The 26,103-nt window shown below is 39.6% G+C and overlaps 2 protein-coding genes across 7 annotated transcripts; one reads left to right on the plus strand and one right to left on the minus strand.

Moving 5' to 3' along the window:
- The first annotated feature begins 279 nt into the window (after positions 1 to 279).
- Positions 280 to 21,156, plus strand: LOC137195416 (unconventional myosin-Ic-like). Of its 5 annotated transcripts, none has more exons than XM_067607755.1 (33): positions 280 to 368; positions 6,142 to 6,387; positions 9,442 to 9,600; positions 9,705 to 9,820; positions 10,103 to 10,301; positions 10,541 to 10,621; positions 10,779 to 10,958; positions 11,073 to 11,171; positions 11,564 to 11,677; positions 11,769 to 11,840; positions 11,934 to 12,053; positions 12,156 to 12,238; positions 12,386 to 12,491; positions 12,587 to 12,667; positions 12,766 to 12,857; positions 12,987 to 13,081; positions 13,225 to 13,271; positions 13,393 to 13,473; positions 13,672 to 13,777; positions 14,425 to 14,542; positions 14,635 to 14,748; positions 14,934 to 15,010; positions 15,462 to 15,530; positions 15,965 to 16,049; positions 16,168 to 16,327; positions 16,444 to 16,527; positions 16,632 to 16,725; positions 16,838 to 16,893; positions 16,983 to 17,118; positions 17,545 to 17,615; positions 17,702 to 17,799; positions 17,893 to 17,992; positions 18,107 to 18,806. In XM_067607755.1, exons 2-33 carry the CDS (start codon positions 6,370 to 6,372, stop codon positions 18,131 to 18,133), a joined length of 3,138 nt encoding a protein of 1,045 aa, XP_067463856.1. In that variant the 5' UTR covers positions 280 to 368; positions 6,142 to 6,369; the 3' UTR covers positions 18,134 to 18,806. The 5 variants fall into 5 exon arrangements, with proteins under 5 accessions (XP_067463856.1, XP_067463857.1, XP_067463859.1 ...); XM_067607756.1 differs by lacking the exon at positions 280 to 368 and adding an exon at positions 1,469 to 1,646; XM_067607758.1 differs by lacking the exon at positions 280 to 368 and adding an exon at positions 1,469 to 1,632.
- On the minus strand, positions 18,831 to 24,182 carry LOC137195417 (uncharacterized). Of its 2 annotated transcripts, none has more exons than XM_067607762.1 (5): positions 24,085 to 24,182; positions 19,844 to 19,996; positions 19,624 to 19,725; positions 19,144 to 19,326; positions 18,831 to 19,022 (listed from the first exon to the last, which is right to left on the minus strand). In XM_067607762.1, exons 2-5 carry the CDS (start codon positions 19,994 to 19,996, stop codon positions 18,831 to 18,833), a joined length of 630 nt encoding a protein of 209 aa, XP_067463863.1. In that variant the 5' UTR covers positions 24,085 to 24,182. The 2 variants fall into 2 exon arrangements, with proteins under 2 accessions (XP_067463863.1, XP_067463862.1); XM_067607761.1 differs by lacking the exon at positions 24,085 to 24,182 and adding an exon at positions 20,937 to 21,026.
- Between the last annotated feature and the right edge of the window lie 1,921 nt (positions 24,183 to 26,103).

A 26,103-nucleotide genomic window follows, 5' to 3' on the forward strand; every position in this document is an offset into this window, starting at 1 on the left:
TTATTTACCTTTCGCTTAATCCAGTCTGTTTATTATTATGTCTAACCGAGTCTCGCTCACGCTGAAGTCTCGCGAGAACGAGAGTTGTCGAAATCAGCTAAATGTTAAGCCATGACTGGAAATATTTTAGATTTTAAAAAATAAGCTATGCTCTCTGTCCTCCAAGACAATGAACTCCTCCAGGCACTCCTCTCTCCAACTCTCACCATGGATGTATTATAAGAGCTCTTATAATACATCCATGACTCACTCACGTTTGCACCGTTGGCTTCCTGCAATAACTCAACTCTCGCGAGACTCCAAGGCGAGGCTTCTTTTGAACTAGACTTTGTTAGATACAATAACAAACAGGCCGGATCGCGCGAAGGGTAAAGAAAAAAGTTTATTTTCTCTGTATTATCCTTTTCATAATATGTTCAGACACTTAAAATAACAATCTGAGCCTGTCAGTGGCAAAACAAGCACTTTTATTTTGACGGGGCGTAATTGCCCCGTCGGATTGCAGCCCGTTTCGCCGCTGCCAGCTGAGGCGCTCTTGTTGTCCCCGTTAGTCATTTAGACACCAAATGATGGGAAAATAGTGTCCAGGTTGAAAAATACCGAAGTTTCCTTTTACATAAGTAATGGAATTTATGGTTACTACTATAACTTGACTAAATTGTTGAAAAAAAATAGTTTACGTTACTGCAAGTCATGAAAGTCGTTGACAGAACCGTTACATCAGTTGGCCGTTGAAACACAAGAGACAAACCGGTAATTGTAAGGTCTTTGGACAGTTAAACTAAGCTTCACATTATAACAAACTAGAAACGTTAGATAACAAAAAATAAATAGCTGGCTACATTTTAATCCCAGGCTTGTGCAATAGCATATATTTAATTTTAAATAATCACAAGACGACGTAGCTACAGTGGATAGGGCCTGTAGATTAAGGTTAATTATATATCACAGGCTGATAAAGAACTAACGTTAAAGAGTTAACAGACAGAAGGCCCCAGTTAAAAGGAAATCAAACTGCAGCATGCATAGCAGTTTCCCAAAGGTCCACAGAAAATATATCGATATAATTTCAATAGAAATTATATCTAGACAGCGATGTGTAACTGTGGCAACCTTGTAAATTATGTCCCAATTGTCTCAAATACTCATAGGCCTAGACTGAACTTCACGTGTGACATACAGTAGGTTTGTAAAGAAACCTTCAGCTCTTCCCTCTCCAGAATCTGGCACCAGTTATCAGCATCATATCTGATTACTTTTGGCAGACACATTAACTTTAGCGTTGCCGCCTCCTAGCGGATTTATAGGCTAAAAACTACCTGAAATTTTGTATCACCTTTGCAGTGAAAGCTTAATGCGGTTAAGACTTGAAGCTTTTGTCCAGAAAGTACCTCTGCTGTGTTGTTGTAATTTTATCCGTTTGGATTTAGCCGTTCTGAGTGGGAGAGCATTTAGTCTAGGCTGCAGGGAAAAAGTCATCCTGGTAATGGATGGTAAAGTCTGGGAGCCTCACCTTCAGCTGTACATGTAATCGAAATAGTGGCCAACACCAGACTGTTACTGGATAGTAGGATATGGGAGAAAGTGCTCACAGTGAGAAACTTCAGTGAGGATGCTCATGCCCTTTGATTAGTAAGTGAGACCAGGTAGGTACATTTGTATGAATGTGTTTATTGTATATTACAGATAGGCATGTAAATGTATGTGTGTAGTGATGTGCAAGATACATACAATTGTCTTGTTATGCTTGTCCTGTAGTCGAGTTAAATTAAAGTGGTCAAAGAAATATCCGTTACTTAAATGTGTAAAAATAATATATTACAAATAAAACCCTGCATTCAAAGCTTTGCTTGAGTAAAAGTAAAAACATATACTTAAAAGTAAAAGTACTCATACACAATGACTCCTTTTCTACAGTTGTATTAGTATGTGTGTTATATTAGTGTTCATCCATCTCTATTATTATTACCGATGCCTTAACAAGTAAGCAGAATTTAACTGCTGCTGCAGGTAAAAGTGGAGCTAATTCTACATACATTTGGAAAGTTTAGTCCATAAAATATGCGTTATATATTATGAACTGATATGTTATGTCAAATAAATGTAGTGGAGTAGAGGTACTGAGTACCATAAAATGGAATACTACTCAAGTACCACTATCTTAAATGGTACTTAAGTATAGTAGTATAGCACTTAGTAGTACTTAGTTGTGGAAATTAATAATACAAGACTTAAAGTCTGTGGCCACACAGGTGTCCCTTAGGTTTTGAACCTAAAGTGTTTGGGTTGATGGCAAATAGAGAGACATCTCTGTTCCATACCATACTGTACATGCTGCAATTCAGTATGTAATGTTTAGCATGCTGTGTTGGCATTAATCTCAAATTACAGCTGAGGCTCACTTGAGTTCTGTTATTAGTTTTAGAATCATCTTGTTATGAACTGGACTGTTAGACAGTGTATGTTTTCACCAGTTTGTGGCCCTAGATGAAAAGTCATTCAAAAGGATTCATCTTGTGGGACCCAAATTTTATGGCAACCCATCACTTTCACAAAAATAGCGGCATAGGAGCCAATTCAGTGCAATTAATATTACCACCACTAGGCAGAGCCCTAAGTCTTCCTATAATTCAGAACATCAAGCGGGGCTGATGTAGTGATAAGCTCATGCTTGTTTTGTCCCAGTGATCATGCAAAGGAAGTTACATTACTGACCTAAAACATTTTCCTCATCCTGATGTTGACTTTGCTTTTTCCTCATCAACAGAAAAAAGACTTTAAATCACTAGATCCTTAATAGATATCTTTTTTTCCTTTTGTGTTTTTTTGTTTCTAACATCCTGTAACATATACAAATGTGTGTCCACAGCTCGTTGATTGATGGGGTTTTGTTTTACGCCTTGATCAATTTATAAAGTAGTCTTTGTGGTGTAACAGGGATATGGGGGATGAGAGGTGATAAAGGTGAGAACGGGGTGAAAGGGACAGCAGATGGGTGCTGAGGGAGCTCAGCGCAGATGGACAATAGGTGGGAAAAGGCATCTCTACCATGAACATAATAAACAGTCAGGGAGGCTAGTTTAGGTAACATTCAAATATATCCCATATCAACTTAATGATAGCTTTACATTAAAGCATAAATACTGCAGCATAGGTTAAAGGGACAGGAAGAGATAGTCTCATAAATACTGTCACATACATTGTCTGTGTGTGTGACAGAGAGAGAGAGAGAGACAGAGGCGGAGAAAAGAGAGAGAGTAGAGAAACAACCCTTTTTTCCACCCCACCCAAATAAGTCATCATTCCTCTATGATTCATTGTTACACTGAATCGGAAAACCTTAGCAACTTAGGTGCAAAATGAAGGAAAACCATTATATCTTAGACTCAGTACACACAGGCAGACAGTTTATGACAAGAAGGTTATGCTAGGATTTCTGGATTTCTTCCATAAGATGTCAGATGTTCAGAATTAGTTTTTAATGTAATTATATGAAATTGAAGTCAGGCAGAGAGGGCCGTATCTGCAAAGTAGGAATCATTCGAGGAGGGAAGAGACTTTCTTTTGAGATATCATTACACATATTTTTTTTTTTTTTTTTTCTTACATCTTACAGTGTTTTGGTTTTGAGTTTGACAGAAGTGGGTGTAGTGACAGTTGGGGCAGTAAGTGGGAGTTCTCCTGAGAACAAGTTGGTTTAAATGAATCAACTCAGTCCTACCATACATATTTTAATAGTTGTTAAACTCTTGGCAAGTTTTAGACTCCAGTTCATCGCTCATAACATATTGGATTTTCTGCATTTTACACATACACATACATACGAGTACACATACACGTAAAGTTTAAAAAAGGAGTAGTTCAGATTAGAACCGAGCTCAAACGAACGGTCATGATGGAAGATCTTGAACATCAGGAAACAGCTAGGAAGGAAATCCTTCTTACAGGAACTGCTAAACAAAGATAGGAACACTAATTTAAAAACAACTCAGGATGATACAACATGAGCTCAGGTGCTGAAGATGGACTCTACAGTTAAACTGTAGCTTCTTTCCGACTGACTTAAGTTTAATTTAGCATGCAATAAACTTGCACCAGATGTTTTTAATGTGTACAGATTAGAGAAACCAGATGTGTCAGGGGAGTACCCTCATGTTTTCCACATGCATGTGGTCACATACGTATGCTATGTCTTGGGTGCCCTTAGGTCTGCTGTCTGAGAATCCTTTTCCATGGTTTTGACCTCAGAAAATTTCAAGTTGACATTTCTAATGACTCTAAAATAGTAAATTGGACTTAAGAAAGGCATAAACCTGTCAAATGGTGAATTTTTGAAGAGTGGCTTAATGTTTATTGTACTCTAAATAAATGTTGGTCGCTTCCAATAATCTTTTTGTCCAGTGACCGTAGGAGCTGTGTTGTTGAAGGTAATAGTCTCAGGGGGGTCTTCCTTGCCAAATTTGTCCCAAGTGAGAGTCTAGACTAAGGGCAAGGCCCATATGACGCCCAGATGAGGGAAACCAGGGGCTGAGCACAGTTTAGCACCTGGTGGCCAGGCATAGACTCACAGTGCTTCTGTGAACATAAACTGTAATACACTCATATTGGTTTACTTAACATACTGCACCCATCTAAAAAGAAACATTGGTCCCAAAAATAGGCAGAATTGTTCTAGATTTATTAATTTTTCAGCGTTCACTTCAAAAGATTACGTTGTATCCTGAAGTATAATGTACAGGCCACATAACCTCTTGTCCAGAATATTTCCTCACAACACTGTTTGGCTTTGATAGGAGACCACAACAATACCTACCAAACTGCTGCAGTCAACTTTTATGAGGCAACCAAATGATCAAGTATCTAGTCATTGTTTGAGTTTCTTTGATTTTTGCGCTAAATTGACCTGCAATGACTGATCATTTGAGGTGATGCTGGTGTGAAAAGAGCACGTACATACAATTAGCAACTGAGGGAACTGGGAGACTACATTTTCAGAAAGAAAAGTTGTGAGAAAGCTGTTGACTGGAAAAAAGCGAGAGAACATAGGGTGGGCCTGGCAGGGCTGCTTGCCATGTATAGTAAATGAGGCAGGGCAACAGAGACACTAACTGCTACAAGATCCTTTAAGACAGTTTAAGTTCTTCCCTATTTGTGTATAATACTTATATGTAATAGTGGTAGGGATGTAGCAGCATGGAGATTATTTTCTTCTTGTTTTATGCACTACTGGGACAGCAAGAGATTGTGAAAAAGAGCAAGAGACTTTTTCCATCTGGGTAGCATTATTCAGATTCCTCAGTGTTGGATATTTGATGATGCTGGCAAGGGAAAGAGAGTGAGGCGTGGAGTGAGGGAAAATGGGATGAGAGGAAAGATGAGGAGGAGGAGAGGGAAACCAGAGGAGGGCGCTGTTCTCATGAAGAGGCATTCACAGCAACACCCCCCCCCCCACCCCACCCCACCCCAAACATGTCAAGAATTGGAGGGGAAAGAGGAGAAGAATATGGTGGTCAATGCAGACAGAACATTTTATGTTAAATTATTGATATGTTAAAATTAGTTGCATGATATTGTTGCCAGGAAAACCAAGGATCTGGAGAATATGACTGATATTTTGATGATGGCGTAAGTTATTTCATCAACTGTGGAGGACAGCCATGAGGAGGCAGGCGGTCTTGCGGGTGAAACGCTTCCATAACTCCCATGCGAATTAGTCTCAACTTGTGGGAGAAAAGGGTGGGAGTAAACTAAACAAGGAGGGAATGAAAGAAAGAATGTACCCAGATCTCATGTGATTTGTTTTTTTCCCTGTTGTAGTTGCATAGTGATTACATGTTTGTAGTTTGGGGCTCTTAGCAAAGTTTTCCAAACCCTTTCAGCTCTCTGCTTCTCTCTGCTTGGCACCATTCAACAGCATACTTTCCCTAGACTTTTTTTTTTTTTTTTTTTGTCCAGTTGTGTGACGTATGAGCGGAGTTCCTGCCCTTGTTTCATGCAGGAGCCTATAGTTTAGAGGGAAGGAGAGGGATCCAGGGAGAGGCGGACATTTACTTGACCTGTCAAAGGGAAGATGAATTGAAGGTATAAACAAGAGGAGCTGTTGGTGTTTTGGCCTGAGTGTGAGCGATTGTGTCCTCACAGGGGGAGCCAGACGAGGAGGAGGAAAGACGAGGAGAAGCGACTAAGGCTGAGAGAAAGTGAGAGATTGACTGACGGGGGGGGAGAAGAAGATAAGTCACCTCATTCTGTCGCCCATGGGCAAATGTGGATGAGAAGTTAAGGTTGAGGAGTCGGTTTGACACAGGAGGAGGAGCAGCAGCCCGAGGGGGAACCACCAGCTCAGCCTTCTTCTAGGAACAACAGGACAGGATGAGGTACCAAGGCAGGGTAAGAGCCTGACTACCATGATGCTCCTTGTTGTGTTTTTACATTTGGTGCTGCACACTGACTGGGTATAATGTGTGTGTGTGTGTGTGTGTGTGTGTGTGTGTGTGTGTGTGTGTGTTATCATGTCTGCACAATCTGTTCCTATAGTAAAGCACAAACTCCGATCCAACAGTCACTCATGGAGACTCCAAAACAGAACAATGAGTCACTTGAGAGTCAATTTTTTTTGCTCTGCATGCCTATGAGTCATAGTGTATTTTGGATTTTTGTATAAGCTTCAACTCAAGCAGTCCAAAGAGGATAAACTTGGTAGGTTTCCATCATAACCATTACTGGCACATCAGTGGTAGAGAGCCAGCTGTGGTACCAGAGCAGCTCGCCCTGGGACTGAGTGGTGGGTCATGCCTTATAAGGAAGACAATCCGAATGTAATCGGCACAGCAGAGCTTAGTCATGGGGCCTAGAGCCAAGTCCCACTGTGAGGTTAGCCTCTTCACTGGTTGTCACTGCTGCAACACCTATAGTACAAACCTGCAGATTACACTACAACTCCCTGATACTCAGAATCAAATATCACATCAAGCCCTGCCAGGAGCCTGTCAGTCAGATCAGACTCTCATTGCTGTAACAAGCAAGTCTCAGGTCAGTTCACTGACAACAAAGCTGCAAAGATTAGGCCTTGTTTTCTGGTTAAATATCCATCCCAGTCCTGTAACCGTAAAGATACCTCCCCACAGTGTCACTTCATCCTTTAACTTCCTCTTAGATTATGCAACCACAGCAGCAAAAGTGTTTCCATGTTTTGAAAGCAAAGAAGTTTCGGATGAGGCACCACCATTTAAAGTCAATATTTTCTGCATGTTATGGTGATACAGTTCCTGGGATGAAAGTAAAGAGGTGTAACTCATGACTGCTCAGAGACTGACAACAATGTTTGCTGTGTTTTGAGTAACATGAAGAAACTCTTTTTTTGCATGGAAAGTCTGATGTGTATGGGTGCGCTGCTACTGCTGTCTCTCTCAAGTAGCAAAAAATAGTGAGCATAGACAGATAATTGCACAGATTTTGATGTTAAGACATCCGAGAGGTGGACACTGCACAGACACTGTCAGTACAGCAGCTACTGTACATCTGAAAAACATCAGAGATTCACTTAAAAAGGTATGTCTCTGAAATGGAATGAAAGATTCAGACCAAATAAGTCTAAGTTCACAGCGCTGGCCAATGGCACTTCCCTTCTATGTGAAAATTCAATGTAAATGCTGAATGCACGGAGCCGTGTTCTAACTTTCATTATGACATGCAAGCCTACAGTGAACTACGTGACATATGCGACAGGCTGTAACCACATGTACTGATTTACATCATACTAAAGCATGAATATTCTTCCGCAATTCAAGTTACTAAATTAAGTGGAAAAAAGTCCCCTGAATTCCATGAACCACATTTCATAGTAACTGTCAAAGAATTATGGGAAATGTTGAAATTGTCAACAAGTGCATCTTCGTTGAATCCCCTACACCTCAAGCAGTGTAACAATAATCCTTGGTCTGCACTGCCGATTATTTCACCTCTTATCTCAGTTATTAACAGAAGTGCAAACTTTATGTTTGGCAGTCAAAAAAAACCCAAATATCCTCAGTGTTTGAAATAAAAACATGCACAGCTGTTGACACATGGCATAGAAACCTTTAGTGGCATCTACTGAATGCCTGCCCCAAACGTGACCCTGACATTCCTCAGTTGTATCCTTTGGAAAATCTGACTGTGAACTGTAATTACTATCTGTAGAAAGCCCACCTGCAGGAATGGGAGAACAATACTCCAAGGTGAAGCAGAGAGGGGTGGCTGCAGCGGAAGTGTCCGGTGACTTTCCTTTGCTCTCGCCTCTTGGCTATCTTCCACTGTTGTCCTCTTTGTTTTTTTAAGGATTTTCCTGCATCTAGTGGTCAGAGATAATGACCTTTTACCGGTATTAACCAGCCAAATGAGACCCTAGAGAGGCTCTTGCATTCAAGAAAAACAGAAGTTCTGTGGAAGTCTAGCCCCTTTGTTCCACTTTCTGCTTGCTTTTTTCATTTATAGATGTAAAAGAAAAACAGCAGGGCTTCCCTCATAAATGTATCTTTGAAACTGAAGAGACTGCAGCTGGTTGAGCTAGGCTGTAGTGCACTGATTTCGCACTGCTTTATGTGTCTTGATATTTATCATCAGTAAGTATTGACTACTGACATTTTTATCTCTTTGTACAGTTCTATGCATGACTGTGCATGTGGTTGCAGGTGTGTAATATCTTACTTTAGGTCAAATCTGAGGATTTCACTCAGCAGACTGGTAATTATTTCCTGTCTGCACTATGATGTTTACCATCACAGTATGGTTGACATGTACACACACTTTCCTTAGTTGCATTGGTTTTAACCCTGTCTGGTGATATACAGCTGTGTGTACGGTACATACATCATAATACACTATCTCTCTGTCTCATAATAGAAGAGTCCACCCTTTCTGTTTATCATTTGGATTCTTTAAATGTCTTCACTATTGAATCATGGTGAGGCTCCCTGGAGCTGTTATTTTGTGTTTTTACAGAGTGTTGTTTAGTGATGTGGTCAGTAAGTCTTGAGTCATTTGCCATTTGTCTCTTTTCATAAATCAGTTCTATTTTGTAATATATTATGTGGCAATTATTGTAATGTTGAGCACCAGATGTTAATTCTTTTATAAGTGGATACATGTAGCATCAGATGAAATGGGAAGTGGTCTTTTGTGCCCCCTGCTTGTGAACAGTGTGATTACATCTATTGGAAGGCTATCAGCAAGAGCAGGAATCGGTTTTCTCTTTCTTTTTAAAATACAAGTCAACTCATGGATCCAGAGAGTAAGTCAGATTTATTCATTCAGTCTCATTTTTTCGAATCACTCCATACAGGCTGTTGGAAGGCAGGATGTCCACCAATAGTGAACCAGAATAACTGACTCTTCTACTGTTTGCAGTACTGCTGAATGGTGTAACTCTCTTTGTGATGCTTCTCCTTCTCTATCTTCCTGTAGGAGGTGGATGTTGAAGGAAGAGTGCGTCTGGTGATGGAGAGTGCCCTGACTGCCCGGGACAGGGTCGGGGTGCAGGACTTTGTCTTGCTGGAAAACTACAACAGTGAAGCAGCCTTCATAGAGAATCTGCGGCGACGCTTTGGAGAAAACCTCATCTATGTAATAAAGCTACCTGTCTTCATACAGTATGTTCCAAAACATTTCAGTTGGTGTGGTGAGACATGTTTGAACGTGTTGTCTGTTCTGCTCATATCTTGGCTCAGACATATATTGGCTCAGTGCTGGTGTCAGTGAACCCTTACAAAGAGCTGGAGATTTACTCCAAGCCGCAGATGGAACGCTACAGAGGGGTCAGCTTCTATGAAATATCGCCTCACATGTGAGTTCCTCCTTGTCCTCAGGCATGTTTTTTACCAAACTCCTCCGCTGCCAGTTGCCATCCAAACAATCACACGGTGCACTGAGAACCGTGAAACTCCTGCTGTAATTATGAAATTTCTGTTTGAATATTAATTTTGCCCACATAAATTGATCACAAAACAAAATATTTGATCATCATTTATATGTTTGTGCACTGCGCTGCTGTTTGCACTGTATTCCACCATAGTGATTTCATATTATATTGATCTGTAGCTGACGCTGCTCTTGCGTTTTCCCTTAGTTACGCCTTGTCAGACAACACTTACCGGGCCATGCGGACTGAGAGGAAAGATCAGTGTATTCTCATATCCGGCGAGAGCGGAGCGGGTAAAACAGAAGCCTCCAAGAAGATCCTCCTCTACTACGCCATCACCTGCCCCACCAATGATCACATGGCTGCCCTCGGAGACCGCCTACTCCAATCCAACCCTGTTCTGGAGGTATTTAACCTTTGGCATTTCAAACTGAACAGCCAGTATGACAATAAAAAACACAGCAAATTCAGACTGAATTATCTTTCTCAGCATATCTGATTGATCTGGAAAATCTGACTAACCTTTGTACATTTGTGTTTTATAAATACTCAGCATTCTCTCTTGATTGTTTGATTTTATTATTCTATTGTTGGTCTTAATTTCACTTCCTCCCTCTAATTTCCTGTCTATCCTGCTTTGTGCAGGCATTTGGCAATGCCAAGACACTAAGGAATGACAACTCCAGCCGGTTTGGAAAATACATGGATGTCCAGTTTGACTTCAGGGTGAACACTCCCTCCTTGGTTTTGCCATTTTTTATAGAAATAATGTCTTTAATAACATTGCATTTAGTTTGGTTATATCATGGACAGCAGCTCAAATATTTAAATCTATGAAGTACTAAACCTGCTTTTAATTATCTGCTCCCATCCTTTTCCATAGGGGGCACCAGTAGGCGGTCACATCCTGAACTATTTGCTGGAGAAATCTCGTGTAGTGCACCAGAACCATGGCGAGAGGAACTTCCACATCTTCTATCAGCTTCTGGATGGAGGGGATGACGACCTGCTTATCATGCTGGACCTTGAAAGAAACCCTCAGAACTACCAGTATCTGGTCAAGGTGTGTGTGGCTCAGAAGTGTGATTGCACTGATGAATCACTTGTTTTCAAACGAAAATCTATGCAATTATATTGCCAGTTGGGGTGTAGCCTAATATTACATTGTCTTTTTCAGGGAAACTGCCCCAGAGTCAGCTCCATCAGTGACAAGAATAATTGGAAAGTTGTGATGAATGCTCTGTCTGTTATTGGCTTCACTGAAGAAGAAGTGCAGGTTAGTACAATCACACACCGTTGAATGATAGTCGCCTGAATGCAGTTGACAAGACAGCTGTTTCGTTTTTCACTCATATTTTCTGCTTAACCACAGTTACCACATTAAAGTGGAAACATTTAAACTGTGGAGTCATTGGAATGGATCTAAGACGGGCAATGTTTTGACAATTTGCATTATGCTAGGAATATTATTTTCAGCCATGAATATGTCCACTGTCTCTTTTTACACTTGCCAAAAATCACATAACATTTCTTATCATCACAAAAGCATTCAGGATGCTCCAAAGAATACAATGTCTTGTATTGACTTCACAGATGTTCATTTGATTAAAAAACAAATAGTTCGTCTTTGAGATTGTTGTTAACTGTTTTTCTTGTGTTGGACCTCAGAAATTGCTGAATATCATCGGAAGTGTTCTCCATCTGGGAAACACTCAGTTTGGGGAAGGGGAGGAAGGAGAAACTTATATCACCACTGAGACTCAGATAACAAATCTTGCAAAGGTCAGAAAAGTCCCACTGGTATTACTGGATGTTCAAATACGCACAAACAGTTGAAAAAGGCAGCGCTTAGAACAGATGTGTTGTTTTGCAGCTGCTGGGTGTCGATGGCTCAGCCCTCAGGGAGGCTCTCACTCACAAGAAACTCACCGCCAAAGGAGAGGAGGTAACAATCTTTTTGTCCTTGTTTTGTATATTTTCACTTGTCTGTTGTGTATTGTGTGATTTTATAATCCGTGTCATACTATGTGCCTTACAGATGATCAGCCCGCTAAATTTCGAGCAGGCAGTGTCCGCCCGCGATGCCTTAGCCAAGGCTGTGTATGGTCGGACCTTCACTTGGTTGGTGGAGAAGATCAACCAATCACTTGCTCTGAAGGTGCCGTTCTGATAACAAATCAAGGACAGTAGCTAAAATTCCATAATGTAGTTGTGTTGTTCTACCATCTGATTTACAATGTTTACTTTATATGTTATGTAGGATGAAATCTACCACAGCAGTAAAGGCTCCTCAGTTATAGGGCTTCTAGATATCTATGGCTTCGAGGTCCTGCAGAACAATAGGTATGAGTTATATTAATTTCCCTTTTTCTATTGTACCTAAATCTGCACAGGCTGTAAACCAAATTCTTCGTCAGTAGTAACCTCTATTGTCTCTATTATAACTCCAGTATGCATTCGGCTTCATTTCTTTTGCACTTCTGCCTACAGTTTTGAGCAGTTTTGCATCAACTACTGCAACGAGAAGCTCCAACAGCTGTTCATCGAGCTCACCCTCAGATCTGAGCAGGAGGAGTATGAGACAGAGGGAATTGCGGTGAGTCCATCGTTGGTTGAGTAGTTAAAACACCCAAGTTTGATACTGATATTGATATTTCCACGCCAACACAACACTGTTCCGTCTAATTTCAGTGGGAGACGGTGCAGTACTTTGACAACAAGATCATTTGTGACCTGATAGAGGAGAAGCACAGAGGCATCATCTCCATTCTGGTGTGCACGAAAACTAGTTTAAGTGTGTGTCTCTGCATATAGTGTTATATTTCCCTCTGTCATTGTAGGTAAAGTTAAACAGTGTGACTGTCTTTTAGGATGAGGAGTGTCTGAGACCTGGAGAGACATGTGATGTCTCCTTTTTAGAGAAATTGGAGGACTCACTGGGCAGCCATCCCCATTTCATCACGTAAGCAACATGTTATATCAGATATTATTTTGACATACCGTACAAAGACTCTTCTAACTGCAGCCTCTTATATCAGCAGGACTACGTAGTGTATGTTTCTACATTTCCATGTGCATTTATGTCTTTCAGTCACAAGTTGGCAAATGGAAAAACTCGCAGGGTAATGAGTAGAGAGGAGTTCAGGCTGCTGCATTACGCTGGTGAAGTCAACTACAATGTCAATGGTAAGTTGTAATTTATCACTAGGTTAACCAGTTGACTATTTTTATTCATGCATTCATTGCCTCGCAAGTGGTGACATTGATTACAGAGCATGCCCCACTACCCACTAATGACATACTGTACTGTTTATGCTTGTATTATTCAGGTTTCCTAGACAAGAACAATGATTTGCTTAACAGAAACCTGAAAGAGGTGAGCATTATGAAAATAGACAACCACAACCTTTACAAACCTGTGTGTCATCGCTCGAGTGAAGAGGAAGAGGGGGGCCTGCTGTGTTGACATGTGGTTGTGTGGTTTGGTCTCTGTTCAGGTCATGTGCCAGTCAGACAACCAGATACTAAGTCATTGCTTCCACAGAGAGGAAGTGATAGACCAGAAACGCCCAGAGATGGTAAAATTATTCTCGCTTTCTCTCCTCCCTCCCCCTCCTTTTTCCCCCTTGTCAACCAATTATAAACAGTAATAATAAGACACTTATGACTACCTTATTACTCTCTCCCTCTCTCTCTCTCTGTTTCACAAACCAACACACACACATACAGAGATAATTTCCCACAGTTTCATGGGGGTTTTTTTATCTGTCCTTTAGGCTGCCACACAGTTTAAAAACAGCCTGATGAAACTTATGGAGATCCTCATGTCTAAGGAGCCATCCTATGTGCGCTGTATCAAGCCTAATGATGCCAAGCAGCCAGGTATGCTCTATACTACAGTATGTGTTGTAATAAGAGTTTGTTGTATATTACATTACTGATATTCTCAAATAAGAGTTAGTTTTTAAAATAACAATAATAAATACTCAGGTCCCAATTAATAGTATGTACAAATAAGGGAAAAAGGAATAAAAAATAATCGCAAAATGTATTTTTCACAGCATTATTTCCATCAGTTGTCACGACATACTGGCAATTGGGTGTCCAATTTTCTCCCCTTTAACAGAAATATTCTCCTCACTCTCTAATTCCACTGTCAATAAAACACAAAGATTCATGCAGCTGTTTCAGAAAAAATGGCTTCCAGGGAAGGGAAGAGATTACGCCATCTGAAACATTTTAATATGAAAGAGATTGAGGACATTTCATCAACAGCAAATTAACACATGGGATTCAATCAGACAAAAAGGTTTATAGCTAAATGATAAAAGAAGGACATAAAATAAGGAAGATTAGAAATAAAGGCAGGTCTCTAATGATATATACAATAAAAAATAAATACAGCCAGGTTGTCTTTTCATTTGAGGTAAATAAATGCCTCAGTCACTATTTTACAACTTGCAGTGTGTAAACTAAATGTTTGCCTTAAGTGTATCATAGTCACCAGAGAATAAGATCTCTCCCTGCAGGTCGGTTTGATGAAGTTCTGGTGAGACACCAGGTGAAGTACCTGGGCCTGATGGAAAACTTGAGGGTCAGGAGAGCTGGCTTTGCCTACAGGCGTCGCTTCGAAGCCTTCCTACAGAGGTGACCTTCCCTCTGAATGATTCACTGCCTCAGTAATTGTTCCTTCTGTTTACTTTATGTTCAGCCTTCTATCATTATAATTATGTATGTAGGTATAAGCCACTGTGTCCTGAGACGTGGCCCAACTGGCATGGCAGACTCGTAGATGGTGTGTCCACACTGGTCAACCATCTGGGCTACAAAGCAGAAGAGTACAAACTGGGCAGGTAAGAGTGGAGAGTTTAATAATGGTGGTTCCCCAACTGTATTTGTTCCCCCAGTACTGAGAAAGTTACAGAGAAGATTGAGGGGCCTCCCAGACAGGACGTGTGCATAAAAACAATGCAGTTTGTGTTCCTCAAAAGGCATATTACCGTTGTGCCAATTGCATTTTTTGGTCCATTTTCTGCAGGTCAAAAATCTTCATCCGTTTCCCAAAAACTCTCTTCACCACAGAAGATGCACTTGAAGCAAAAAAGCCAGATATAGGTGAGCAACAGTGGTAAGGATTATAAATAAAGCTGACAATTGAAAATGAAAATGGAAGATGGAATGTTTGATATGTAATATGTGTGTGAATTGTAATTTGCGTTTAGAGTGTAAGACAGCTGATGACGACACTCTTTCCGAGGTTATAGTTTGTGATGTCGTTGTAATGGATTGCTATATGTCGTGAGGTGGAGAATAAGCGTACCAGCAACATCAAACCATATCCTCACTGTGAATGTCACTCTCTAACACATTGAACATGTTTTAAACACAGTCACTTTGAATATATAATAAATACACAACACAGCCTGATAATTCACAACATGTCTAATCAGTGAATTATATCCCATGCTGTAAATATAAATCATATATCCACAGCAGGAACTGTGGAAAAACCTCAATGGAAAAGCATGTATCCACCTTCGCTCTCTTTTTCTTTGTTGTGTTCCAGCTTTGACCTTGCAGACATCATGGAGAGGCTACAGGGAGAGAGCCAAATACCAACGCATCAGACATGCAGGTCGGTGCACCTCCCACTGTTGACTCCCTCACAGCTTCCTCCTTCTCCCTCAGAACAGTCCCACTGTGTCCCAAAAACTGAAATAAATACAAGCATAACTACTACATAACTACTACAGAACGAATCAGATATATTATATTGGCCATCATAGTTTTGTGGGCCCATTATTCAACAGATGATTCTATACTGATATACAGTGTTCTTACTTCCCTAACCATCAAAGTCCACGTGGTCCACATTTTAATAACTGCAGCCCATGCATTTGAGTGTCCATGCTTTTTTTTTTACTTTATTTTTATTTCCTGACATGTTTATTTTGGCCTAAACTGTCTTTCTGTTTCAGTAAACTATGCTATACTAACCTCGGGATGTTCTCTTTGGCTGAGTATAAAAGTTGTCTTGCTGTTAATATATGCATGTGTGTGTATGTGTAGTGATAGTGATCCAGTCTGGGTGGCGAGGGATGAAAGCACGCAGGAGGGCTAAGAGGCGTCGACAGGCTGCTGATTTAATACGCAGGTGCTTGACCGATACTTTGTTACTGTTTTTTTACCGCATGTATATTTGTGACTGCATTTTTTTATGTATAGTAAAACTATTTCCTTCTATCTGTCTTTTTTTAATTTTTACTTATCAGGTTCATAAAAGGCTTCATCTACCGTCATGAGGAATACTGCCCTGAGAATGAGTATTTCCTGGATCACGTACGCCAGTCCTTCCTCAAGAAGCTATGCAAAAACCTGCCCAAGAGTGTTTTGGACAAAAACTGGCCGACACCTCCTCCCTCCCTCGTTGAGGTACAAACAGATGGTCGCTCAGCTGACTAACATGTCATCACACACAGAGCACAAAGAACTGAATCTGTAGAGTTATAAATTCAAATCTACATTGTCAATTCTTTGATGCCCTACAGGCCTCCGAGCACCTGCGGAGGCTGCACATGCGGAACATGGTAATGAAGTATTGCAGGAGGGTGCAGCCTGAGTGGAAGAAGCAGGTATACTAACTACAGAACACATGATCTCACTTTCTTTTTTTTTCTTTTTTTTAATTAAGCTGCTGATTTTTCATGTTGCTTGATTTTTTTTGTCTCTCCTCTAGATGACACAGAAGGTTGTAGCCAGTGAGATCTTCAAGGATCAGAAAGACAGCTACCCTCAGAGTGTTGGCAGGTTGTTTTTGGACTCCAGGCTCGGTATTTGTCCATACACTGTACACACAATCACATAGTTTACCTCTGTACATTTACAACACAGATGCACCAAAAAAAAAGAACGCAACATTTACTCTCCCATTGCTTTATTTAGAACGTGAGCAAATCAATCTCAAAGTGGTCCAGACGCTCGGCAATGACAAAGTGCAGGTGAGATGAAACTTTTTTAACACGAGATTCATGATCAAAGTGCTTCGTAACTTCTCCCTCACGGTAATTTGTCTGCTTGTGCTTCCCAGTACGGCGTTTCAGTCACGAAATACGACAGGAGGGGTTTCAAGCCTCGCCCTCGCCAGCTGCTCCTCACTAACACCTTTGCCGTACTGGTGGACAGGACCAAGATCAAGCAGAGAATTGACTACCCAGCTCTGAGAGGTGAAAACCAGCCCTGAGAGCAATGTATCATTTTATCATTGTGTATTTTTACTGCTAAGGAAGATTTATTATAGCTGTAATCTGTCTTTTCCATTTCCTTCCCTAAAATTAAGTTTATTTCTTTAGCGACCTTCAGCATTCAATTATTGTACCTTCTCTGTGCACCTCAGCAGAAATATCCATGGCAACCAAATTATGTTTATTGTCTAATACTCTTGTCATCCTTTGGCTGAAAAAGAGCTGTTTCTCAAAGAAAGATGCTTTTAACTGAGTAGAGGACTATTTGAAGGAAGTGTTTTTGATTGACAGTTGTTACAGTGCGACAGATATTGAACCGGTATTCACTTTAACATTGTTTCTACGGACAAATGTTACTGATTAATTCATTGTGACCCAACGTTACTTGTGATTGTGTTCTTTAAACAGGTATCTCTGTGAGCTCCCTCAGCGATGGGATGTTTGTTCTGCACATGCCCAGTGAGGACAATAAGCAGAAGGTACAATTGTAGAACACAGCAGTCACAACTCTTCACAAGTTTGCATCCCCATGGTCACTCTAAATCCAGCTGTGTCTCCCTCACAGGGCGATGTGGTGCTCCACTGCCACCATGTGATTGAGCTGGTGACAAAACTTGCCATGATGGCCAGCAAGACCAACTACGTCAACATCAGCCCGGGCAGGTGAGACCCCATCGGACTGCTATTCTGAGGCAGTAGACGTAGCCATTGCCAGTCTAACAGCATGTTCTTTATTACCTCCTGTATGGCATGCAGTATCAGATTTGCTGTGGCTCGCGGCAAGGAAGGAATCATTGATTTCGTCAGGGGCTCAGAGCTGAAGGTGGCCAAAGGCAAAAGAGGACATCTGCTAGTGGTGAGTCAGCAGCTGCTCTGATGTCATGTGGGGAGCCTGCAGGGAGGAAGGGGTGTTTTAAAAGTAAAAACATTTCAGCCAGATGACTGTGTTCAATCTGATTTTGCTCCGCAGACTGCCCCACAGATCAACACCACTTGAAGAAACAGGGTGCAGGCTTCATTGGGGAGAACCAGGCAAACGGTAATCCTTTTAGCTAAATGGAGGATTGCCACTCAGAAGTTATTATTTGTTAGTTTGCAGCAAACAGGATGATACCACAAGCATACACAACGTCCTCAAGATCCCTTATTGATTCATAGACATCATAATTATTACAAAAATGTCTTCAATGTTGCAATAAATACAGATAAGCGATATTTTTTTTAAGATTAGAAAATCATAACATGAAGTCATCACAGCTCTGAATGCTTCGTCTCTTTATTTTCATTCATATACAAATATATTTTCACATTATCAAATATAAAATGTCATATGTAAAACACTGTATCTCTGTATTGTAAAAGAAATAAAAACCACTTAAAATAAATAGCATATTAATAAATATGTCAATAAATAGTAAATATATCTGTGGAAAGTCCAGTAGATTGAGGGTTCAGGTTAGAAACAGGATGTTGGAAAGTGCTCAGTTTTTTCTAGGAGTTTGTGCAAACTTACAGTTAGAGGTAAGACAGAAACTCTGGGAAATACCCAAGAAACCCGTTAAATATACAGTAAAAAATCATGTATAAAAAAAAAAAGGCAAATTCACTAAAATGACAGCCCTTTGTAAATGTTGACAAAACTAAAGGACTGATTAAAGTGGTTATTACAACTATTGTTCCTTTTCAGTATCAAGTCAGATGCGTGTTCTTGAAGCCAGCAGGAGGAAATCTCTTGCCAGCTTGGTGAGGTAAAGGTCTAGATCCCTCAGAATGATATAACCCTCTACTCGGCTGTCCCATACTGTTTTGGAGTTGGCTTCTGGGTTCAGATGAGTCCGTACGGTGAGGGAGGTTGGCTTCACCCAAGACCTCTTCATTTTACTCATCTGGAGAGGAAAGCAAAACAAAGTTGATCAGTCTTGGTGTCACTTCCTCGAAAATGTATGTGGGCTAAGAGTGGACACAGCGTGGGTGGATTTCAGTAAGACAACTGTGGAGGAGTGATACCTGACTGCTGACTTTGTTCATCAGGTCCCTCAGATCCAGCTGAACGTGCTTGATGCTCCGAGGTATAGACGTGCTCGCTGGCATCCGCTCTTCCTTTTCCTTCTCCAGCTGCTTTCTCTTCAACTCCAACACGTTCCAGAAGGATTGCATATCCCAGAGAGCAGTGTGTAGTCGTTCCCAGTCCTTAGCACACAACAAGAGACAACCACATGATTACATAATAAAAATGTTGCACAACCCCCCTTCGATGTTTTAAATTCTAAAAGGGGAATTCCTCTCAAATTTTCACAAGTTTTACATTCTGCAAGAGCAGGCATTGACAGTCATCAGGTTTTGGTTTTTTTTCCCTCTATTATGACATGAAAAGATGACAATAATGGAAGAAATTCTCAGAAAACTTTGAAGAAATGTTTTGCATGATTACCACCAGACAGTGACTTCCTGTAGAATTTCTTTTGAAACACCCAAACAGACACTAACCGTCAGCTGTAGCCAGCTGTAGAAATCTGTAGAAAGTAACGGCAGGTCCTTTAACTGCCGGCCTTTGTCCTCAAAATCCACATTTTCCAACTGATGCTTTTTCTGTTAAAGTAAACACAGTAATAATTAATGAGTTATATTCACGAAAAGCTCATGCTTGATGTGTACAAAGGTATGATGTGGCCAGTGAGGAGGGCAGCAAGCATTTCTCAGCACTCACGTATTCCCTCAGCAGCGTCTTGACACGGTTTCGGGTGTGAGATGTGAGGAGAAAGGAGTTGCTGTATTCCTTCTGGACTGGAGATGGAGCAGAAGTCTCCACACAGTTAAGTATACAGCAAAGGAGGATGAGAGCAGACCACCAAACAGTCATCTGGAAGAGAGACAGAACCAGAGTTATGGGTTATGTTGCACATTTTGTCTATATTTTCCAGTCCCCATACATCTTATGTAATACAGTAACATTACAATTGGTACAGTAGCAGCAGCGTTTTAATTCCTCTAAATGGTTTCAGTGTGGAAGGAAGCATTTTTTCTATTGTTGACTCCTTTTGTTGGGGGCATTGCAAACGTAAAAGCTTGTGCAAGATCCTGAATGCCAATCTCCAGACTACACACTGCTGGCCTAATACAAGAGACCCGGAATTAGAAGTGTTAAGTTTATGTTTTCATTCAGGTTCCTTGGCTCTGTCTAGATTAATCTGTGGAGAGAGGGAGCTTTTCATTTTAGTCTTTTAGTTGAATCATGTTGCTGGTGTAAGACAGTCTCATGTCTGACACTAGTTGATGACTCATCATGTTTCTCATTCACTGAAAACACCTCTCTATCCAAACTGCAGTGCTGATTAGGCATAACAGTGTCCTCCAATGGTGTCTCCTAGTAATTTATCAACAAAAGCTCTCTCAGGTCTACACAAATTCAAATCCAGAAATATCACAGCTGTTTGACAAGCGTTATTTGAAGTTTGACTTGGACACTAAGTCCAAGAAATGAAAATAAAATGTTTCCTACACATTTTTCTATTTATATGCACTGCCATATACTCACTATGCACTCATTGCATCTGTCTCTTGATTACAGTTGCCTGCTGTGTTTTTCTTTTTACAGGATGCTCACATGGTGATACAGTAAATAATTCAAAAAATAAAATATTAATCTATATACAGCAGTACCAGTCAAACGTTTTGACACATTCTCATTCAAGTGAATGAGAAGGTGTGTAAAAGCTTTTGACTTGAGAAGTATCCCAGACTGCTTACAAATACCCAAATCATCAAACTCATGTCCAAAATATCTATATGCATAGACTTACCTTGGAGGAGCAGTGAACACCACACTGAGCGAGTTATCTTCATTATACTGTGAAGCTCACGTTCGGTTTATATATTTGTTCTTATTTTCGGTTTCTGCAGATCTGGAGTTTTTTTTTTTTACTCTCTTTCTCTATTATGACATCTTGTGGTCACACGCAAATGTGAGGAAGTTGTTCAGTAGAAGCCTAATATAGCATTAGATGTAATACCTTTTTTTTTTCAAAGATCTTAGGCAATACACAAAGAAAATGGATCTTGTAATTTTTTTTTCACAGACATGTGGGAAATGAGTGTTTGTAGCCGGAACTGATTAAATGTTTAGGTTGCCTTAGTCTATAATACCTATTCATTTTTTAGTTACCTATTATTTTAATCTTTGTAATAAAGAGTTTCCTCTCATGTTGTTTGATTATGCCCTTGTGGCTTTGAGTACAGATTATGTGTATTTAACATGCTTTCATTTTATATATTTAATTTTTCTTTTCCACTATGGCACAGTTACAGCAATATTCAATAATGTCCTTGTTAAATTAAACAGTGAATAACAACATAGATGACTTATATCTGCAGTTTCATCTGTATAGTCATAGTCTGAGTTTCATTACATGGTTATTTAACTAAGCCAGCCACAGTGGTAAAACCACTGTGTTGTCAATATAGTGTTAAAACAACTAAAATCTGAAACTTTTTTTTTTTTTTCAAGAGACGGTGAAGGTCAGATTTGACTGTGCATCCTCAGGGAATATTCAAGAAGTCCCATGATGTAGATGAGTAATGACCGACACAGTTTCACTGAATCTCACAGAAGACAAAAATGTTTAAAAAAAAAAACATTAAAAAAAATTGCCAGAAAGGCCCCTGTCATCATTTTCATTTTCATTCATGACTGACTCACTGAAAACTTGTAGTAGTTCCTATTTCATGGTTCCTAGAAGCAGAGCAGTAGACACAGACTCTGGTAAAACAAAGAGTTCGACATCTGAACTTAAAACAGGTCATAATACTTATATTAAATTTTTTTCTTCTCCATTCTTTTATTATCACAAATGAAATATGAATGTAAATAAAATATTTCTTGATTTTGATTTCTTGAATTATATACAACACATACCGACTTCTCTCGTATGAAGAATGGTGCGCTTAACAGTACCTCCATAATCATCAGTCAAGGGGGTGACATTTTTAGAAAGATATAAACATTGTTACTATATAATTGCTCTGCAAGTTTTCTATTCCACTGTATTTTACTGTCTCCATACACATCTATTTTATTCTGCCGCATTACACTTTCAGCCTCCGTACTCTGGCTCCCAGTATGTATTATAAAGAATTTAAAGATTTTATTGATTACCTTTAATGCTTGTCTTGGCCTGACTCCTTGACAAGTTTTGGATTTTTTATTTATTTTTTGCCCTATATGATCCTGTATTTGGATTGAGATCTAAATGAATAGATGTTTTAGTCTGTTCATGAGTCCAGGTTTAAGAAATAGAATATATACATATATATTGTACAAATATATGAATTAATTGTGTTGTTGAACATTTGGGCATATATTGTGAAAAGGAAAGAGGGGTGGCAGAGCCTTTGTCATGTTACTAGATTATTTTATTGAGATCTTATCCTGATTTTGTCGGAATCTTTTTATTTCTTGTATATTACTTAACTTCTTTCTAATATCCCTATTTACCAATAAGTCTTTCTATCTGCTTTTATTATTGCTGGTTTGTAACATGCTGTTATGTGAGGCGTTTTGTAACTTAAAGAGTTCTTGTCAAATAAAGATGATGATTAGTGTCATGTGCTATATACAATATTGTTTCTCTGGCTTGGGGCAAACAAAATTTGAGGCTGATTACTGGAATCAACTGTGGAAGTTTCCTCAGCACTGCTTCCAGAGTTATCCTCATGAAGGAACTCATGATTCGCCATTTGGCAATGATGGCCTAAAGGTTTGAGCTGCGGCCTTGTGACCAGAAGTTTTCCAGCTCGATCCCTGGACCAGATAAATCTGGGCGAGGAAAGTGAAAAAGCAGCACTTGCCTCTCCCTCATTACTACCACTGAGGTGCCCTTGAGCAAGGCCCTTCACCCCATCTCCTCCAGTGGAGCTGCTCTGTGGTCAGACTGTGGTTGTACTTGGCAGCTTCGAGGTATAAATGTACATAACTGCAGCTGTGGTCAGGGCGTTCCTGCAAAACGCTGGGCTCTCAGTCAAATTTCCCTGAATAAATAAAGATTATTTTAAAAAATTACTATTTGACTGCAGATTTCCATATGGCCCTCAGGCACATCTCTAGCCTTGAAATGCTTACTTTAATTTTCATTTAGTCAGATCCTTTGCCACATTCTATTAAAGTATGCTTCAGTTGTATAACTGAAAGCATTATTGAAAGTATATATTTTTGGTTTTCCTTATGGATAAGGGAACAGCTTTCTCTTCCAGAAAACTGCACAACCATGAAGGAGTTGATCATTTCTTGGAGGTGAATTCCAAGTCAGGGATTAATCCAATGCATACACTATGGGAAGTCACCCAACATTCAAAGGAATGACATCTGGGGATATTTTATCGTCATTGTGAAACCTGAAAAAAGTTCTATGTCGATTAAGGCTTTCATTTATCGATCAGTGAGCACAATGAATATCGTTTAAAGTGTATGCTGTGTTGTATAGGTGTGTTTGTTTTTTCTGGTGTAATCAACAAGTTGTTTAGTGTACAAAAGGCAGGGCAGCTGATTTTTATAACTCACCTTACCATTATTAAACTATATGAGGGCAGAGCAGTAACTTATAAATTATTGTTGAATTGTTAGACAACAGTGAAACTTAAAATAAGGGCAGTTTATTCAATGGTAACACTTACATTTAATGACACATTTCTCATGCTGGATTTCCAAGTTTTAAAAAGTTTAATTCTGGACACCACACATGAGAACAGGTATGACAAAATATACATATCTCATAGTGGTGTTTAGAGGAGTTACAATATGTGTAGGAGAAACAGGCAGGGCAAAGATGAGATGAGAAGCTTCCTTTCTGCTGTGATAAGCCCTGCAATTAGTTTCAAAATATCAGAAAATCTGGATAAAATCCTTGAAAATTCCTTTTCACAAGAAACATTAAACAACAGGCAGTTTCAACCTACCTCTGTGGTGTGACGGTTTCACTTTGGCATATTGTTGGGTCTTGTTTGCGAGCAGGAAAGTCTACACAGGTTCTTTGTACTGTACCTCTGCAGACCTGATTGTGTTACAGTAAGTGATCATGAGGGTTCAAAGCTCATCTGTCTGCAGCCACTACAAGAACTATAAATTGTTCTGTCTCTGATCTACAGTTTATTACTGGGTGATTGCAGTTAACCTATGGTAGCCCAATATGTTGAATTAACAAATTAAACTGCTCTGCACCACTTTTTTCATAGTGTTATCAGTGATACATATTTCTGGTTTAGAATCAGTGAATAAAAATGTATTGCCTCAAATATTTTAAGTGTTTTCATTAAATGTTTACTTTATATATACATTATATAGTAGGGATGTGCAGAGAGCCCAGTATTTGTATTTGTATTTGTATTTGTTGAGGCAGCAAAATTATTTGTATTTATATTTGTATTCGAATAAAAGTGAAAAGAGGCTTCAAAATCCTGTTTTTGTTTTTATTACGCTTTTAATTTTAGAAAATTAAAGTGCTACAATAGGTGTTCATGAATAAACTACCATATGAAGGAGTCAAACTGGAGTCTCCCAGATCATAGACAACTGCACTGATTACTGAGCTAAAACTTTACTCATCGCCTCATTGCAGACAGACCTCTGCCTATTTATACGCACATAACACAGACACAGCACACCGTGTAACATGTAGGGAAGAACTTCAAAGGCGATTCTTGCTTTGCACTTTTCATTTATTGCCTATTTTTTACAACCCAATTTTGTGGAAAGGAGAAGGGGAGCAACAGGCTATGGAGTCCCTTTGGAGCACTTCACATGTGTCAGTAGCTCAGCTTTATCTCTGGGGAACACCCCGAACTCCGTGATTGATGTCAAAATAAGGAAATGTGCACCATGTAGCAAGTGGATGTGACTCCCCTCGTTGAGATCTGATGATAGACGTAACAGCGAAACAGAGGAGAGAGACTGAGATAGCGATGTAACCGACTTGCGTGCTGGTATTTGACATGGGGTTTTTTTTTCTTCCCGAAAACAAATCATTTTCGAATATATTTTTATGAAACAAATATTCATAAAAAAAAACACTATTTGTGCTTTGCCGAATAATGTATTCATATTTGGGCACACCCTTAGTATATAGTATCACTTTAAAATCTAATTGAATCACTTAATTAACTTTAAATCCCTTTTCATGGTTAATTCATACCAGAAATACCAACTTTTTTGCAAAAACTGTTCAATTTCAGTTCAAAAAGTAACATCAGGATAATGAGGGCCTGTCAATGGGAATACAGAGTAGTTATGTGATCATTTTGATTCATTAGATATTTCAAATAATATCTTTCTGGTAGAGCTCAGACTTGTTTCTGACACCTTTAAATCAAGTCCCCAGATTGTTGATAGAGGTGTCCCACAAGGATCAATGATAGGCTCCCTACTATTTACTCTATACATAAATTATGTTGTTTTCCCCCAAAATATCTAATAAATAAAGGTTAATAACTTATTATGTTTTGGTAAATAATAGGGTACTGCCATTATTAGTCATAACATACAGTAAGCTACTTGACATGAGGAAATTACTTAAACAAGCTGACTTCCTCTCAGATAGAAACAAGCTGAGCTCTTCTTGAATTGTCATGACGTGGTCAGTAGAAGGGGAAGGGGTGCATTCGGAAAAGGGCTTCCCTCGTTTTCATAACCCCCCACCCCCCTTCGCCCCCGCACTTTCCTTTCATACAGTAATTTTAAAGTTCCCTTGTGACACGCTATTTACTCTCAGTCTATTTCCACTTTCATTAATTTGTCGATCAGACATCTCTTTTAGTTTTGTTATGCACTTTCTTCCCATTTCTTGACTTCAATAAACAGCATCCTATGCTACGCAACTTACAGTAAGCAAAGTACATGTTAATCACATGTTCATGACTACAAGGGCTCTGAACAATTTAGAGGAGATTTTCATAGAAGTATTTAGAGGGCTACTCTGTTCT

Source organism: Thunnus thynnus, chromosome 13 (assembly GCF_963924715.1).
Source record: "Thunnus thynnus chromosome 13, fThuThy2.1, whole genome shotgun sequence".
NCBI lineage: Eukaryota > Metazoa > Chordata > Actinopteri > Scombriformes > Scombridae > Thunnus > Thunnus thynnus.